The sequence below is a fragment of the Panthera onca genome, chromosome C1 (genome assembly GCF_046562875.1).
Source record: "Panthera onca isolate mPanOnc1 chromosome C1, mPanOnc1 haplotype 2, whole genome shotgun sequence".
Taxonomy (NCBI): domain Eukaryota; kingdom Metazoa; phylum Chordata; class Mammalia; order Carnivora; family Felidae; genus Panthera; species Panthera onca.
In genome coordinates, this window is record NC_138346.1 from 140,825,654 (window position 1) to 140,845,628 (window position 19,975).

At 38.4% G+C, this 19,975-nt stretch overlaps 1 protein-coding gene across 2 annotated transcripts in view; it reads left to right on the top strand.

Annotated features, from left to right (window-relative positions):
• ALG14 (ALG14 UDP-N-acetylglucosaminyltransferase subunit) overlaps positions 1-19,975 on the top strand; it is a 102,603-nt gene that overhangs the window by 34,429 nt on the left and 48,199 nt on the right. For both annotated transcript variants that reach the window (XM_060625101.2, XM_060625100.2), the window contains exon 3: positions 3,075-3,206. In XM_060625101.2, coding sequence (XP_060481084.1) covers positions 3,075-3,206 — 132 coding nt within the window. The remainder of the gene's footprint in view (positions 1-3,074; positions 3,207-19,975) is intronic.

Below are 19,975 nucleotides of genomic sequence, written 5' to 3' on the forward strand. Positions count from 1 at the left end.
CCTTGAAAAACCCCTCCCTACCAGGCCTGTGTGTTTGCCCCTCTGGAGCGCAGATGGAATCTGAGGAGTTGGGCTACTAGAGCCTTAGTCAAACTGCTTCCAGCCCCTCAAGACACTAAAAATATCCAGAAATATTGCGCATTGCTTCTTTATAAAGTTATATGCTTGCAGCTTTAAGAGATTCAAGGGACATTATAAACACCCATGCATTTTTGAAGAAATTTTTTTTTTCAACGTTTTTTATTTATTTTTGGGACAGAGAGAGACAGCGCATGAACGGGGGAGGGGCAGAGAGAGAGGGAGACACAGAATCGGAAACAGGCTCCAGGCTCCGAGCCATCAGCCCAGAGCCCGACGCGGGGCTCGAACTCACGGACCGCGAGATCGTGACCTGGCTGAAGTCGGGCGCTTAACCGACTGCGCCACGCAGGCGCCCCGAAGAAATTTTTATAGATACGGAGATCAGGCCTCAAAACTGGGAAGTAACATCCAAAAAACCTTTAGAATGAGACCCTACTGGGTTATTTTTGCTGTAATAATAGCAATGACATCTTATTGGATTCAAATGTGTTTTGCAGTACAAGTTCCACAATCCCATATCTAAATTACCAAAAAGTTCTGAAAACTGGGGGATGGAGGGGATCTGAAGTTTGTCACACCTTTGGCAGCAAAACCTGATTTGAATTGGCCTAAGGCTTATAGTCTTTATTTATCCTTGTTAGTGTGAATATTCATGTTTTGCTGCAGAGATATTAATATGTTTGGTTACTTCCCCCAAACTTCCAAGGATGCCCCATATTACCTGTTAAAAATACTTCTGACCCAAAAGTTTTCTGATAAGGGATTTTGGCTCATAGTACTGTTTTGCCAGTTATGTGTTTTCCAATTAATAATCATAAATTAGGCAAGCACAGACCTCAAAGAAAATACCTCACAGGTTTGTCCCCGCTTGGTTATTTACTGCTCCCTGTTTGCTCTGTAGTTTGGGAACTATTCGGTATTATTTTCTAGTTCAACATTTAGTACTTTAATCCTTTGGAAGGAAAAACAATGTTGGTTTAATAAATGATGAATAAATAGAAATAGTGAATAATATATTGAATCCAGATCTCTCCTTCTCCACTGGTGTAACATGAAAGGAGGAGGAAATAGTCTTTACAGTCACATGTGAAACAAAGTAGTCACATGTGCAGTACATTTGCATCTTGTGCAGTATATATAAGAACTATACTCATGCCTTCCTGGAGTATGAGGAAGGCTCATACTGGAGGCTCAACAAAAGCCTCCAGACACAATTTCATATCTTTTTCTAAACACACAATCTCAGGACCAATAATTGTATGTCTTCCACTAGTTTAGGAAAAGACTTTTCTATTTTCTCAAGGAGTATATTGTACCTCTAAGCCAATAGGGGGATGGGGAGAAGAGTGTATTAAATACTTAGTCCTTTACTGTCTGACTTAACCTGTGTGGTAGCCAAGCTCCAAGAAACCCCCAGGGTTTCAAGCCCCCTGTGTAGTCTCTTTCATATTAAATAGGGTTGACCTTTGTAACGAGTAGGACTTTGTGCAAATGACAAAGTGTGACTTCTGAGGTTAGGTCATAAAAGACATTGTGGTGTCTGCCTTTCCCTCTCTCGAATCACTTGCTTTTGGAAAGCTAGTTGCTGTGTAATGAGAATACCCAAGTAGCCCTATGGAAAAGTCCATGTAGCAAAGAAGTAAGATCTTCTGCTAAAAACCAGCACTAAATTGCCAGCCATGTGAGTGAGCCCCTTAGAAGTGGATCCTCCAGCCCCAGTCAAGCCGTCAGATGACTGCAGCCCCAGCCAACAACTTGACTTCAATTTCATGAGAGATTCCAAACCATAATAACCCTGCTAAACCGCTTCTGGATTCCTGACCCCCCAGAAAGTTAGAAACAAAAATATTTGTTGTTTCAAGCTACTGGGTTTGGAAGTAATCTGTTACATAGCAAAAGATAACAAGTATACCAAGAACTTTGATTCAAGGCGAAATGTTCATTTCTTTTATTATGAAAGTAACAGTACATGCTTGTTGCAAATTTTAAGTGTGGACATACATGACCTGGAAAATAAAAATATCCCCTCTTTGCAGTTTATGGTGAATAGTTCCAGATTTTCTCTGAGCAGATACTAATATGTGTATATCTGTGTATACCAACACACATGTGTTGTGATTTGTTAGTACACCCTGGACCGTATTAAACATACTGTCCTGCCACTTGCATATTCTTTTTAACAATTTAGCTTGGCACATCTTCCATGTAAGCTCATATAAATCTGTCATTTGTTAATTTATCTTCATATATTTTGTTGTGTGAACATCTCCATTTCCTATTGGAGGATATTTGGGCTGTCCCTGATTTCCACAAATACAATGCATGATACAGTGAATAAGCATGTAGGTGAATCTGTGGGATATATTTCTGGAAACAGAAATGTGGATCAAAAGTAGATACACTTAAAATTCTGAGAGATATTTTTGGATTGCCCTCACAAAAAGCTGTAAGCAAAAGTTGTACCAGGGAATGTAAGTGTCTATTTCCCAGCACCCTCAAAAAACACTGGGTAACCATGGTCTTTGACAATTGGGTAAGTAAAAAATGACTTATTGCTTTCTTTTATGTTTAATTATTAACCATCGTTTTGTGTTTATTGGCTGTTTGAGTTTCCTCTGTTTGGGATTCTCTGTCCATCTCCTTTGGCCATCTTGGAATTATTAGATTATTTGCCTTACATGTTGGTTTGTAAGAACAATTTGTGTATCAGCATGTTAACCTCTTTGCCTAAAACATATTTTGTAGAAAATTTATCCCAACTTATTGTCAACACCAACTTCAACATTTTTAATCATATTTAGGAACTTTTCTGTCATAACCTGATGATGTGTGTCATATAAAGCATGGAAAGGGCTTTGTAACTTAATTTACAAGTAGTTAGAATGAAAATTTTAAACAAAGCATGACCTGTGTCTACAAGCATTAACTGTTGCTGTGTTTACCTTGGTTATCAATGGCCCAGTTGACTTGGATTGTTACTATTTTCCTTCTAGTTTCCCGAATACTTTATTCACCGCATTCCCAGAAGCCGTGAGGTTCAGCAGTCCTGGCTGTCCACAATGCTCACCACTTTGTACTCTATGTGGCTCTCCTTTCCCCTGACTCACCGAGTGAAGCCAGATTTGGTATGTATGACCATCACTAAGGAGAGGGACAGTCAGTCTCCTGTGGGTCCTTCATTAGTAATGGAACATAGTGTTTTCTTACACAGCTACCCTTTATCAGTATGCCAGATTCTATACTGGACCTTTTTATGATCATATGCTAAAATTTATCATGCAATGCGCTTTGCTGAAAGAGGTGAGAAATTTGTCTTCCCTTTCTAGCTGTAACTTAAACTCTAAATTTGCCCTCTTCTCCCCCCTCCTCTTGTGATAAGCCCTAACAGAGCAGTGTCTTTAACCAATTTGTCTTCCTACTCACCTATGGTTCCTGAGCCAACATCATGTGCTTATCAGCCAGAGGAGAGCCAATTTTTTATTCCTTTTCAGTACTCTTCTTGTTTTTTGTCAAGACTGTGTTACCAGATATGGAATGCAGTGGGCAGAATGTTACACACACCCAAGTTTTTATAGGAGAATAATACAGAAAATAGAAATCTAAAAACGTAATTACTGCGCTGTGTTCAAGCTTACTTTCCTTATCATCTTAAGTTCTCTGTGGTCTTTAGGATGAAGTTCTGTTATTAAATTCTAAATGCATTTTAGTAGACCATGGGGAGTGGTGGATATGTTATCATAGGAGTGTACACAGTTCTTAAATAACACTTTCTTTCCTATTTTAAGACAGAATCCATTCATCAGCATATCCTGAAAGGAAGCTCTTCACTTGCCCTCCACATACACAAGTTCTGGTCTAGTGGGTATTATTCTCATGAGTAGTTGGAACAGAAATGTGTAGCTTGACTTTGAACGATCTCTGAGTTTGGTCATTGCCTTTCATCAGCTGAACTGCGGTTCAAGTCCCTTCTTTGGATGAGAATTTTAAAATCTGAATTTTCTGCATGAGTAGTTTAGATTGTTTTTAAAAGATACAGCTTACAAACAGTGAGATGCACAGATCTTGTGTATAGTCTGACTGTGTCCTTCTCAAGATAGAGGACATCTCTATCACCCCAGAAAGTTTTCTCCTGCTTCTTCCCAGTCATTCCCTGGCCCTGAGCAACCACTTTCTGATTTTTATCACCATAGATTACTTTTGCTTATATTTATTTTTAAATTTTAGACAGAGTGAGTTTATTTCACAGTCTCTAGCCACATTTTCAGTGTGTAGAATTTAGATATTTCCCTACAAAAATTATTACTGCCCAGAAAAGTTTATTTATTTCTAAAATTCAAAAGGCAGAGTGGAAGGGAGAAAAAGGTCTTGATATTTTAAGCAGGAAATCTGGTGTTTATATTTACTAGATCACTAGAGGCGTGGCCACCATCACTGGCAGCAGCTAGCTTGAGTGTGGTTTAGGACTCCAAAGGGTTAAGGCTCAGAAGGAAGTAGTGACATGATGGATGATGGCTGTCATAGACACAGAGGAGCTCTGGTGACTGCCTGGCCCGGCATTTGATACCCTTGTAGTGAGAAGAGTAATCCGTGGGGCATTAGGACACTTGGTCCCAGGCCACTTTGGCTTTCATTTCATTTTCGTCAGTTCCCTTCTGGGCCTCATTCTTTACCTTAAAATGAAAGAATATATTAGATATCCTCTCAGTTTCCTTCTGACTTAGTCTAAAATTTTATGAATGCTATAAATTTGCTTGTAAAAGAATGGAAGGAAAAAACTATTATGACGTTTCTAAAGGAGTAAGAGTGAAAAGGGGTCGGGGGATGTGAAGTACTTATTTCCATTCTTAGCTGAGTTAGTGAAAATCATTTCAAACCTGAGCGTTACCCGATCAGCTGTTCCCATACAGTTGGCTTCACGAGATGAATTTGCACTTAATGTATTTCCCTTCACTTTACAGAGAAAAGTTAAGGGTCAAGAGGCCTTTTTTACAACATGCAGATCTCTCTGCATTCATCCTTGACTTTCTTATGACTTTTGTCACAAAGCACTATTCCTTTTTTACTTCTTTAAAAAAAAAGTGAAAGAAAAACCCACTCTTAGAAGGGACAGCAGCATCATACCTTAAATCACTGGAGTTGCCTGAACGGCCAGGTGCCTGTCTGCTCTACTTTAACTGTGTGCACCTGAGTGTACTGCTCCATTCAACTGTCTCTGTACCTCACTTTGCCATCTATAAAATATAAACACAGACACTTCCCTTGTTGTTCCAGAATGAGTGTGGAATAATAGAACATTTTAATGTTTTTTAAATGGAAATTCTGTCTGGAACATAATAGGTAATGTTTATTGAGCACTTATATATGCCAGATGTGGTACTAAGTGATTGCCATACAAGATAGGTGGTACTGTTATTCTTGTTTAATGGCTGAGGAAACTGAGGCACTAAGCCGCAGGAGGTTATATGGCACCTTTATATTAAAAATCTGGGTCAAGGAGCATCAATAATAGCAAAAATGAGATTTCATCAAATGAACTGAGATCTCTGGTCCTTTCAGTCACTTATTCTTTTCTGTTTATCTTTGTTATCTTGGAAGCAGCAAATAGAGTTAGCCAAATTTGGAATGCTGTATTATATGTTTGATTTGTAGATGAGTCTATCCCGAAAGTGGTAATTTTTAAAAGTATGCAGCAAGTGCCTGCTGTGTGCTACTTTTCCAGTTGGTTATCTAATAGACATCTGAAACTTTCTTAGTCCAGCATAGTAGATATTTCCTCTTCTTTCCCCGTTTTAGTAAATTTGCTCGAGTCAGATCCCCAGGAGACATCTTTGATTCTTCTTTCCCACACCCTACTTCCCGTGTTCAGTAGCAAGTCCTGCCAGCCATGTCTTTGAAATTTATCACCCATCTGTCTATTTCAGTCCATCTTGACTGCCTCCATGCTGTCCGCCCCCCCACCCCACTGCATAGTCTCCTAACTTGTCTGCCTGTGGAAGGAAGTTCATGATCCCCCGCAATTTTTCTTTACCATTTAACAACCAATGTAATTTTTTTAATGTAAACTAGATTCTGTTACTTCATGCTTAAAATCCTCCAGTGGTGCTCTTAGAATAGAGTTTAAACTTAGGATAGCCTGCATGCTCCAGCCCTGACCTGCTTCTTTGACCTTTTCTCCTCTCTTCCCTTAGTTTACTATGTGCCAGCCACACCTGCCTTTTTTTTTTTTAAACAAACCCAACTGATTCCTATCTCAGAGCCTTTGTACTTGCTGTTCCCTGTACTTGGGACTCTTTACTCCTGACCTAAACATGACCGGCTCCATTTTGTTCTGAGCTCAAGTATCATCTCCTTACAAAGGCCTGACTACTAGTACTTCTCCTTATTCCTCTGTCGCATTGTTATGCTTTATTGTCTTCATAGTATTAGTCCCAATAAAAATTATCCTTTTTATTATCCTTTATTGTCATTCCATAAGAAACTGTGACTGCCTTGTCCACTGTTGGAAAACAATACCTGGCCCATGGTAGCCTCTCAGTACATATCTTTGATAAATGTTCCACTCACTGTGCTAGTTACTGAGGGTGCAAACATGAGTGAGACATGGGCCCTGGCCTCAAAAAGGTTACACTCTAATGGAGGAGACAAATGGGAAAATAATTATAATTCAATATACCAAGTTCCTTAATGGTAGCAAGTAAAAATTGCCATGGGAATATGTCAGTGGTTGGTTCATTCACAAATATTTGTTGAGGACCTACTCTGTGCCAGGATTTATACTGTGTGCAAGAGATTATAAAAGTTAGCACAGTAGAGCAGTCTTGCCTATAGCTAGATGGTTGTAGTGTGATACATCCTCTCTGGGAAGTGGGGTAAGGCTTCTGAGTAGAGATGACATTTAAGCAAAGGTGGGTAAGAGAGAATACAAAACTGTCATTTAAGAAGAGTCAAGATTAGGGGCACTTGGGTGGCTCAGTCAGTTAAGCAGTCCAACTTTGGCTCAGGTCATGATTTCACGGTTTGTGAGTTCAAGCCCTGCATCAGGCTCACTGCTGTCAGCACAGAGCCCACTTTGGATCCTCTGTCCCCTTCCTCTCTGTATCTCCCCTGCTCTCTCTCTCTCTGTCTCAAAAATAAATTAAAAAAAAAAAGAGTGAAGATTAATAAGTCAGCTAGGTAAGAGAGTCACATAATGTACATAAAGTCGAAATCTTTAGACTAAACCTTTATTAATTGAAATTTTACATATAATATTTTATTGTTATTAGAAACTATTAGGACCTGGAACTTAACTCAGTACAAGTAATAAGTAGTCATTTTTAAAAGGCTAAATATCATAGGTACTTTTAAGATGGTATATTGGGCTTTTTTGTTTAAAATCCCCACAAACAGGGACGCCTGGGTGGCTTAGTCAGCTAAGCATCCAACTCTTGGTTTTGGCTCAGGTCATGATCTCATGGTTTGTGAGTTTGAGCCCCATGTTGGGCTCCATGCTGACAGTGCAAAGCCTGCTTGGGATTCTCTGCCCCCTCTCTCTGCTTCTTTCCTCTTTGTGCTCAATTGCTCACTCTCTCTCTCAAAATAAATAAACTTAAAAAAATTTAAAATCCCCACAGACTTTTTTCATTGAAACCTAATAGTTAAAGGAAATAACCACTTAACCATTTTATTATCATTTTGATTCATCAGAATGGATCCACCTAAAAGTCATATTTTTAAAATCTTTTAGAAAAATAACATTGAGCTATTCTGATTTGTCTGGCACTCTTCTAAGTACTTTACATACATTAACTCACTTAATTTTCCTGACAGTCTTCTCACATAATACTCATTATATCCATTCCATAGATGAGGAGCCCAAAGTCCAGAGAGGTGTAAGTAACCAAGGTCGCAAAACTAGTCAGTGTACCTTAACTCTAGTTCTCTTTATAAATGTATCAGATTCTGCCAGAATTAGCTAACTTGCTCAATTCAAAACTAGTATTTTATTTTTAACATCTGTATTGCAGTAGGCACTGAAAGGGGTTACTAGAATAGAGCCTATGTCCTTGAGAAGCTTTTATTTAGTTAGCTTCAAGAAAAATAGAGTAAAGAAATGATAGGTAGACATGCAATAGAGAGTAATTCTGTTGGAAAAAAACTAAATCAGAAATTATTCTTCCATTTCTGCAGCAACAGCTTGTTCTGCTACTCAAGATTCTTTTTAAAAAGCATTTGAACACATCATTTTTTTAGCTTTTTAAAAAATTTGAAACAATTATCACAAGAAGTTGCAGAAATAATACATAGATGTTCCTATATTCTTCACCCAGCTTTCCTTAAAGGTGACATCATATATAACTGTAGTACAGTGTCAAAGCCAGAAGATTTGTATTAGTATGATACTGTGCTGTTAACCAGACTACAGACCTTACTCAGTTTTCACTGTTTTTCTATATGTATTCGTGTGCAGTTGTATGTGTGCATATGTATAGTTCTATGCTATTTTAATCGTGTATTTGTGTAACCACCATGAAAATCAAGATACAAAACTGTTCCATCACTGCAAAGGAGCTTCCCTGTGCTCCCCCCATCCCTGTCTCCTGGCAGCCACTACTTAGTTTTACTCTATACAGTTTGTCATTTCAAAATGTTCTGGAGAAGGTTAAGATGTCAGAAGTGTAGGGCAACCCTAAGCTTGCCTCCTGCCTCAAGCACAGCTAGAGAAATATCAAATCATTCTGAACACTCAAGAAATCGATCAGATGTCTTGGAGAACAAAGCTGCACATCTACAAGCAGAAAAAATGACCCGTGGAAGGGAGGAAATGCTGAGAGTTGATTTGGGGAGAAAAGAGCCACGATTGCAGCAGTGGGGAAGGAGCCCTGATCACAGAGAGAGGAGCGAGAGAGAACAAGAGAGTAAGAGTGGGAAAAAAAGGGTGAAAACATTCACAGGGGACTGCACAAAAAAATTTTTCCCCAAAACCATTGACTGGAAAAAGGAGAGGATTTCTTTTTTTTTTTCTTTTTTTTTTTATAATATATGAAATTTATTGTCAAATTGGTTTCCATCCAACACCCAGTGCTCATCCCAAAAGATGCCCTCTTCAATACCCATCACCTATCCTCCTCTCCCTCCCACCCCCCATCAACCCTCAGTTTGTTCTCAGTTTTTAAGAGTCTCTTATGCTTTGTCTCAAGGAGAGGATTTCAATACCGCTAGTTTTTTATAAACAGCAGAGTGCAGTGTCTGAAGTTTTGGAGGTCAAGAGCATTACCAGGATTGCGCATGGCTGTGCTTAGTGGGGGACGAGGCAGGAGCCCCAGGAGTGGGCAGTGCAGTCTGAGGATTCCCTGTGGTTCACGGGGAGAAGTGGTTCCCCTGCTTGAAGAGCATTTGGTAGAGGTGATACAGCAGCTCCATAGGCAAGGGATCCTGCGGGCACCATTGAGGTACCCCATTCACCAGCATAGGAACAAAGATGCTAGCTGAGGACAGCAACCCTGGTGCTGGCTATGTATTACAATTTACCATAAACTCTGAACCTCTGTGCAGTCATGTAACTATTTTCTGGGACAAGCCAGTGTCCAACACAGCGCAGTGAGACCCTCCCCCAGAGGATCAGCATGGGTCTCTGCCACAAGGGTCTCTGATGTGTGGGGTTTGAAACCTAGCTGTGCCTAAGATAAAACACAGGTGTTCTGTGCTGTCTGGCAGGCAGACAGCTCAAAAACAGGGACCCCCTGGAGAGGCAATTGTTTGTCTGTGAGGGCTTCCTGAGGAGTGGTGGGCATGAGCTCCCTGTTCCAGAGAGGAGAGAGCAGGGTGGAACCATTTTTACCCCTTGCCCACCAGCAGTGACCGACCTCATTGAGAGAAAAAGAGTGCCACCAAATGAAGACCTGAGCAACTTACACCTAGCCCTGCCCCCACTGTACCCTACAGGTGTATTTCCACTAGAGTAAGTCCACCTGAGAATCAGAGCAGTAGACCCCTCTCTCAGACCAGCATAACCCCCTTGCACGCACCAAGTCTACTGATCATAGAGTGCTGCAAAGCTTCAGCTCTGGGGGAAACAGGATCTAGCTTCCTTTGGGTTTGTTTGTTTCGGTTTTGTTTTTTTGGGTTTTTTTTATACAGAAAGAGCAATTTCTTTACTTTTTGAATTATTTTTAAGTTTTTATATATATTTTTTTCTATCAAGCTTCTCTTAACAATCAGCCCAAAACACATCTAGGACCTTCCTTCCTTCCTTCCTTCCTTCCTTCCTTCCTTCCTTCATTTTTCACCTCCAAAATGACAAGATGGAAGAATCCAACCCAAAAAAAAGAGGAAGAAATGTTGGCCAGGGATTTAATCAATACAGATATAATAAGACATCTGAACTAGAATTTAAAACAACAGTTATAAAGATACTAGCTGGGCTTGACAAAAGTATAAAAGACATTAGAGAATCCTTACAGCAGAGATAAAAGAACTAAAATCTAGTCAGGCCGAAATTAAAAATGCTATAACCAAGATGCGAATCCAAATGTATGCCATAAAAACAAAGATAGATGAAGCAGAGGAACAAATCACTGATAAAGAAGATAAAATTATGGAAAATAATGAAGCTGAAAGGAAGAGAGAAGCAAAACTAATGAATCACAAAAGTAGATTTATGGAACTCAATGACTTATTAAAATGTAATAACATTTATATCATAGGAGACTTAGAAGATGAAGAGAGAGAAAGGAGCAGAAGGTGTATTTGAGCAAATTATAGCTAAAAGTTACCTAATTTAGGGGAGAACACAGACATCAAAATCCAAGGTGAACAGAGAGCTCTCATTAAATTCAACAAAAGCCAGCCATTACCAAGGCATATCATACTCAAATTCACAAAATACACAGACAAGGAAAGAATCCTGAAAGCAGCAAGGGAAAAAAGTCCTTAACCTACAAGGGAAGACAAAGCAGGTTCACAGCATATTTGTCCACAGAAACTTGGCAGGCCATAAGGGAATGACAGGATATATTCAACATGCTGAATGGGAAGAATATGCAGCCAACAATACTTTATCCATCAAGGCTGTCAACCAGAATAGAAGGAGAGATAAAGTGTTTCCCAGACAAACAAAAACTAAAGGAGTTTGTGACCACTAAACTAGCCCCACAAGAAATTTTAAGGGGGACTCTTTTGAGTGGAGGGGGAAAAAAAAAAAGACCAAAGCAACAAAGAATACAAAGGACCAGAGAACATCACCAGAAACACCAACTCTACAGGTAACACAATGGCACTAAATTCATATCTTTCAATAATCACTCTGAATGTAAATGGACTAATTGCTCCAATCAAAGACATATATAGGGTTTTAGAATGGATAATAAAAACAAGATCCATCTATATGCTGCCTACAAGAGATTCTTTTTAAACCTAAAGACACCTGCAGATTGAAAGTGAAGGGATGGAGAACCATCTATCATACTGATGGACATCAAAAGAAAGCCAGAGCAGCCATACTTATATCAGACAAACTAGATTTTAAAACAAAGACTGTATCAAGAGATGAAGAAGGGCATTATATCAAAATTAAGGGGTCTGTCCACCAAGAAGATCTAAGAGTTGTAAATATTTATACCCCCAACTTGGAAGTACCCATATATATAAATCAATAACAAATACAAACTATCTCATTGATAATAATACAGTAATAGTAGGGAACTTTAATCCCCTGCTTAAGCATTGGGGAGATCATATAAGAGAAAATCAATAAGGAAACAGTAGCTATAACACAGTCTGGATGAACTTAACATATATTCAGAACATTTCATCCGAAAGCAGCAGAATATACATTCTTTCAAGTGCACACGGAACATTTTCCAGAATAGATCACATACTGGGTCACAAATCAGCCCTCAACAGGTACCAAAAGACTCAGATCATACCATGTATATTTTCATACCATAATGCTATGAAACTTGAAATCAAGCACAAGAAAATATTTGGAAAGATCCAAAATACATGGAGGTAACAGAACATCCTACTAAAAAATGAATGGGTTAACCAGGAAATTAAAGAGGAAATTAAAAAGTACATAGAAGCAAATGAAAATGAAACACAGCAGTCCCAAACCTTTGGGATGCAGCAAAGGCAGTCCTAAGAGGGAAGTATATTGCAATACAGGCCTACCTCAAGAAGCAAGAAAACTCTCAAATACACAACCTAACCTTACACGTAAAGGAGCTAGAAAAGGAACATCAAATAAAGCCAAAAGCCAGTATAAGAATGGACATAATAGAGATTGGAGCAGATATAAATGATATAGAAACAAACCAACAAAACAGTAGAACAGATCAACAAAGTAAGAGCTGGTACTTTGAAAGAACTAATAAAAGTGATAAATTCCTATCTAGACTAATCAAAGAGAAAGGACCCAAATAAAATCATGAACAAAAGAGGAGAGATCACAATGAACACCACAGAAAGGCAAACAATTATAAGAAAATATTATGAAAAATTATATGCCGACACACTGAACAATCTGGAAGAAATTAGCAAATTCCTAGGAACATACAAAGTACCAAAACTGAAACAGGAAGAAATAGAAAATTTGAACAGAACCATGACCAACAAAGAAATTGAATCAGTAATAGAAAATCTCCCAACAAACAAAAGTTCAGGGTCAGAAGGCTTCCCAGGGGAATTTACCAGACATTTAAAGAAGAATTAATACCAATTTTTTCAAACCATTCCAAAAAATAGAAATGGAAGGAAAACTTCCAAAATCATTCTATGAGGCCAACATTACCTTGATTCCAAAAGCAGACAAAGACCTCACTAAAAAGGAGAATTAAAGGTCAGTATTCTTGATGAACAGGGATGCACAACTTCTCAACAAGATACCAGCAAATCGAATTCAACAGTACATTAAAAGAATTATTCACCATGATCAAGCAGGATTAATTGCTGGACTGCAGGGCTGGTTCAGTATTCAGAAACCAATCAATATGACATACCACATTAATAAAAGAAAGAATAAGAACCATATGATCCTGCCAATAGATACAGAAAAAGCATTTGACAAAGTACAGCATCTATTGTTGATTAAAAAAAAAAAAAAAAAAAAAAAACCTCAACAAAGTAGAGGTAGATGGAACATACTTCAATATCATAAAGGCCGTATACAAAGAACCCACAACTACTATCATCCTTATTGGAAAAAAAACTGAGAGCCTTTCCCCTATAGTCAGCAACAAGACAAGGATGTCCACTCTCACTATTACTATTTAACATAGTACTGGAAGTCTTAGCCTCCACAATCAGACAACAAAAAGAAGTAAAAAGCATCCAGATCAGCAAGGAAGAAGTCAAAGTTGGACTATTTGCAGACAACATGATACACTATGTAGAAAACCCAAAACACTCTACAAAAAACTGCTAGCACTAACTCATGAATTCAGCAACCTACAAGATATAAAATCAATGTACAGAAGTCTGTTGTATTTCTATACACCAGCATTGAAGCAGCAGAAAAATCAAAGAATCAGTCCCATGTATAATTGCACTGAAAACCATGATACCTAGGAATAAACCTAACCAAAGATGTAAAAGATCTGTACTCTGAAACTTTATAACACTTATGAAAGAAATTGAAGAGAACACAAAGAAATGGAAAAGCATCCCATGCTCATGGATTAAAAAAACAAGCATTGTTAAAATGTCTATACTACCCAAAGCAATCTATACATTTAATGCAATCCCATCCAAAATAACACGAGCATCTTTCATAGAGCTAGAAGAAACAACCCTAAAATTTGTGTGTAACCTCAAAAGATCCCAAATAGCCAAAGCAATCCTGAAAAAGAAAAACAAAGCTGGAGGCATCACAATGCTGGATTTCAGGCTATATTACAAAACTGTAGTCATCAAGACAGTTTTATGTACTGGCATAAAAAACAGTCTCTTCAACAAACGGTGGGAAAACTGGATAGCAACACACAGAACAATGAAAGTGGACCACTTTCTTACACCATACACAAAAATAAAATCAAAATGGATTAAAGACATAAATGTGTGACAGGAAACCATCCAAATCCTAGAGGAGAACACAGGCAACAACCTCTTTGACCTTGGCCATAGCAATTTTTTACTAGACATGTCACCAGAGACAAAGGAAACAAAAGAAAAAATGAACTATTGGGACTTGATCAAGATAAAAAACCTGCACAGTAAAGGAAACAGTCAACAAAACTAAAAGTCAGCCTTTGGAATGGGAGAAGATATTTGCAAATGACATATGTGATAAAGGGTTACTATCCAAAATATATAAAGAACTTGTAAAACTCAACACCCAAAAAAATAATCCAGTTTAAAAAATGGGCAGAAGACATGAATAGACATTTCTCCAAAGAAGACATCCAGATGGCCAACACTCATGAAAAAATGCTCAACATCAGTCATCATCATGGAAATACAAATAAAAACTATAATGAGATATCACCTCACACCTGTCAGAATGGCTAAAATCAACAACACAAGAAATAGGAGGTGTTGAGGAGGATGTGGAGAAATGGGAACCCTCTTGCATTATTGCTGCATTATTGGTAGAAATGCAAACTGGTGCAGTCTCTCTTGAGAACAGTATGGAGGTTCCTCAAAAAGTTAAAAATAGAACTATCTTACAATCCAGCAGTTGCACTACTAGGTATTAACCCAAAGGATACAAAAATACAGACTCGAAGGAGCACATGCACCTGTATGTTTATAGCAGCATTATCAACAATAGCCAAACTGTAGAGAGGAGCCCAAATGTCCATTGACCAATGAATAAAGAAGAGGTGGCATATGTATACAATGGAATATTATTCAGCCATCAAACACAATGAGATCTTGCCATTTGTAATGGTGTGGATGGAGCTAGAGTGTATTATGCTAAACCAAATAAGTCAGAGAAAGACAAATATCATATGATTTCACTCATATGTGGAATTTAAGAAACAAAACAGACGAACATACAGGAAGAATGGAAAAAAGAGAGGGAAATAAGCCATAAGACTCTTAATGATAGAGAACAAACAGGGTTGATGGAGGGAGATGGGTGGGAGATGGGCTAGATGGGAGATGGGTATTAAGGAGGGCACTTTTTGTGATGAGCACTGGGTGTTGTATGTAAATGATGAATCACTGAATTCTACTCCTGAAACCAGTATGGCACAGTATGTTACCTAACTAGAATTTAAATAAAAAATTTTTAATGTTCTGTAAATAGAATCAAAGAGTTGGAAACCTTCTGAGATTGACCTTTTTTTACTGAGTATAATGCCCTTGAGATCTCTTCAGTTTTTTGCATGTATCAGTAATTCCTTTTTATTGATGAATAGAATTCTGTTGTATAGATGTACCACAGTTTGCTTAGCCATTCATGCATTGAAGGACATTTGAATTGTTTTCAGATTTTTGCTGCTATAAATAAAGCTACTGTGAACATTTATGTACAGGTTTTTCTTTTTTTTTTTTTTTTTTAATTTTTTTTTCCAACGTTTTTTATTTATTTTTGGGACAGAGAGAGACAGAGCATGAACGGGGGAGGGGCAGAGAGAGAGAGGGAGACACAGAATCGGAAACAGGCTCCAGGCTCCGAGCCATCAGCCCAGCGCCTGACGCGGGGCTCAGAGCCTGACACGGGGCTCGAACTCACGGACCGTGAGATCGTGACCTGGCTGAAGTCGGACGCTTAACTGACTGCGCCACCCAGGCGCCCCTGTAGAGGTTTTTCTATGGGTGTTAAGTTTTCATTTCTGTAGGTAAATGCCTACAAATGAGATTGCTGGGTCTGATAGAAGATTCCAGTTAAGTTTGGTAAGAAACTGCCAACTATTTTCCATAGTGGCCAAATCACTTTACATCTTACTAGCAATGTATGTGAGATCCAGTTTCTCTCCATTCTCTCCAGCATTTGATGTTATCTCTCTTTCTTAGGTGTGTAGTGATATGCCATCATGATTTTATTTTGTATTTCCTTAGTTGCTAATGATGGTAAGTATCTTTTTGTGTGCTTGTCATAGTATCCCTTCTTCATTGAGGGGTTTCTTGATGTCTTTTTGCCCATTTTCTAACTGAATTGTTTGTTTTACTTTTGGGTTTTGAGAGTTCTTATATATATTCTAGATATGAGGCTTTTGTCCAGTATTATGGTTTACAAATATTTTCTTCCAGGTCATAACTTCTCTTTTCATCTCTCTAACAGGTTTTTTCACAGGCAAAATTTTTTATTTTGATGAAATCTAATTTATCAATTGTTTATTTTGGTTGTCACATCTAAGAACTCAGATGAAGAGTTCTAGATTCCAGGTAGTCCTAGATTCCAAAGACTTCCTCATGTTTTCTTCTAAAAGTTTTATAGTTTTGTTTTACTTTTGAATCCATAGATCATTTTGAAAAATTTTTTTAGTGTTTATTTATTTTTGAGAGAGAGACAGAGTGTGAGTGGGGGAGGGGCGGAGAGTCAGGGAGGCACAGAATCCGAAGCAGGCTCCAGGCTCTGAGCTGTCAGCACAGAGCCAGATGCGGGGCTCAAACCCATGAACCGTGAGATCATGACCTGAGCCAAAGTCAGATGCTTAACTGATGGAGTCACCCGGGTGCCCATGAATCCATAGATCATTTTGAATCAATTTTTTGTGTAAAATATAGTGTTTAGATTAAGCCTCATTTTTCCTATAGATGTCGAGTACAATTTGTTTTAAACCTTCCTGGGGCGCCTGGGTGGCTTAATCAGTTAAGCGTCTGACTCTTGATCTCAGCTCAGGTCATGATCTCATGATTCATGAGACACAACACTGACATAACACTGACAGCGCAGAACCTGCTTGGGAATCTCTCTCTTCCTCTTTCTCTCTCTGCCCCTTCACCACTTGTGCACACATGCACACTGTCTCTCTCCCTCTCTCTCAAATTAAATGAACATTTAAAAAAAATTTTTTTTTATATTTATTTATTTCTGAGACAGAGACAGAGCATGAGCAGGGGAGGGACAGAGAGAGAGGGAGACACAGAATCCGAAGCAGGCTCCAGGCTCCAAGCCATCAGCACAGAGCCCAACGCGGGGCTCGAACTCACAAACCGTGAGATCATGACCTGAGCCAAAGTCGGTCGCTCAACCGACTGAGCCACCCAGGCACCCCAATAAACATTTTTTTTTAAACTGTCATTTCTCCATGGAATTGTTTTTGCCTCTTTGTCAAAAATCTGATGGAAATTTTTTAAAAAAATCAGTTTGGTTGGTGTGTTTGTGTTGTCTATTCCTGGATTCTTTGTTTCATTGATCTCTGTGTCTGTCCCTCTGCCAGTTCGCTATTATGAATGCTATAGCTGTATAGGAAGTGTTAACAGTGTGATTTCTCCCACTTTATTCTTTTTCAAAATCGTTTTAGCTATTCCAGTTCCTTTGCCTTTCTATCAGATTTTAGAATAAGCTTGTGTACATATACAATAAAATTTTGTCAGGATTTTGTTAGGAATTACATTATATGTATAAATCATTTTTTGGGAAATCAGCATTTCTACTATATTGAGTCTTCCAATCCATGGCCATGGATGTGTCTGCACTTATTTAGGTCTTCTTTTATTTCTTTCATTATCATTTTGTAATTTTCAGCATACACACACACAATATACATGCTTTTTTTTTTTTTTTTTTTTTTTTTTTTTTTTTTTCAACATTTTTTATTTATTTTTGAGACAGAGAGAGACAGAGCATGAACGGGGGAGGGGCAGAGAGAGAGGGAGACACAGAATCAGAAACAGGCTCCAGGCTCCGAGCCATCAGCCCAGAGCCTGACGCGGGGCTCGAACTCACGGACCGCGAGATCGTGACCTGGCTGAAGTCGGACGCTTAACCGACTGCGCCACCCAGGCGCCCCTATACATGCTTTTTTTTTAATTGATATGTTGGTATTTTACTTTTTTTGGAATGATTGTAAATTTTAAATGGTATTGCATTTTTAATTTTGGTTTTGGTATGTTTGTTGCTAACATAGAGAAATACCATGGACCTTTTTTTTTTAAATCTCATATCCTGTGATCTTGCTGAACTCACTTATTAAATTCTAGGAGTATTTATTTTTTATTTAAAAAAAAAACATTTTTTTTAATGCCCATTTATTTTTGAGGTGGGGGGAGGGGCAGAGAGAGGGAGACACAGAATCCAAAGCAGGCTCCAGGCTCTGAGCTCTCAGCACAGAGCCCATTGTGGGGCTCAAACTCACGAGCTGTGAGATCATGACCTGGGCCAAAGTTGGACACTTAACCAACTGAGCCACCCAGGCGCCCCTATTTATTCCTATTTTTTTAAACATAATTTGTCAGGTTAGCTAACATATGGTGTATACAGTATGCTCTTGGTTTCAGGAGTAGATTCCCGTGATTCATTGCTTACATACAACACCCAATGTTCATCCCAACAAGTGCCCTCCTCAGTGCCCATCACCCTTTTTCTCCTCCCCTCTGCGCCCCCATCAACCCTCAATTTGTTCTCTGTATTTAAGAGTCTCTTATGACTTGCCTCCCTCTCTGTTTGAAACTATTTTTTTCCCTTTCCTTCCCCCATGGTCTTCTGTTAAGTTTCTCAACTTCCACATATGCATGAAACAGGTGATGTCTGTCTTTCTCTGACTAACTTATTTCACTTAGCATAATACCCTCCAGTTCCATCCACGTTGTTACAAATGGCAAGATTTCATTTTTTCATTGCCAAATAGTATTCCATTGTATATATAAGCCACATTTTCTTTATCCATTCATCAGTTGATAGACATTTGGGCTCTTTCCATAATTTGGCTATTATTGATAGCTCTGCTGTAAACATTGGGGTACATGTGCCCCTATGAATCAGCACAAATCCTAGGAGTTTTAAAATAGATTTCCTGGGACTTTCTAGATAATCATGTATTCTGCAAAAGTTTTATTTTTTCCCTTCCGACCAGTATATCATTTATTTCCTTTTCTTGCCTTATTACACTGACTAGTACTTCTAGTACTATATTGAATAAGCATGTATCTTTCTCTTGTTCCAAATTTTAGGGCAGTGCATTCAGTCTTTCACCACTAAGGATGATGTCAGCTGTGGGTTTTTTATAGATGCTCTTTGTCAAGTTGGGAAAGTTTCCATTATGTATTAGTTAGCGTTCTCCAGAAAAACTGAACCAGAGCCAATAAGATAGGATATTACTCAGGCTTTTTGTTCTAGTCAGGTCTTCAATTGATTGGATGAGGACCATCCACATTAGTAGGGAGAATAATCTGCTTTACTCATTCTACCAATTCAGTTACTAATTTCACCCCAAAATACCCTCACAGACATACCCAGCATGAAGTTTGACCAAATGTCTGGGCACCCCATTGCCAAACTTCACACATAATATTAATCATCACAACTTCTGTTCATGATTTGCTGCAAATGAAAAAAAAATAATATCATTAATGACACAATGAGTTTTGTCACTTTTTTTTTTTTTTTTTTTTTTTTTTTTTTTTTTTTTTGAGAGAGCAGGACAGAGAGGCAGAAGGAAAGAGAGAGAGAGTTTTAATCACTGTGGAGCCTGATGCAGGGCTCAGTCCCCCGACCCTGAGATAATGACCTGAGCCAAAACCAAGAGTTGGACGCTTAACCTACTGAACCAACCAGGTGCCCCTTGTCATTTATTTTTGTTGCATCAGTTAATACATGGGATCATGTGATCTTTCTTTAGCCTATTAATATGGTGCATTACATTGATTGATTTTCAGATATTGAAACATACTTTCATTCCTGGAATAAATCTCACCTGATCATGGTATATAATTCTTTTTATATATACATGGATTTGATTTGCCAGTAACTTGTTGAGAATTTTTATGATGATAGTTGTGAGGGATGTTGGTCTTTAGCTTTGTG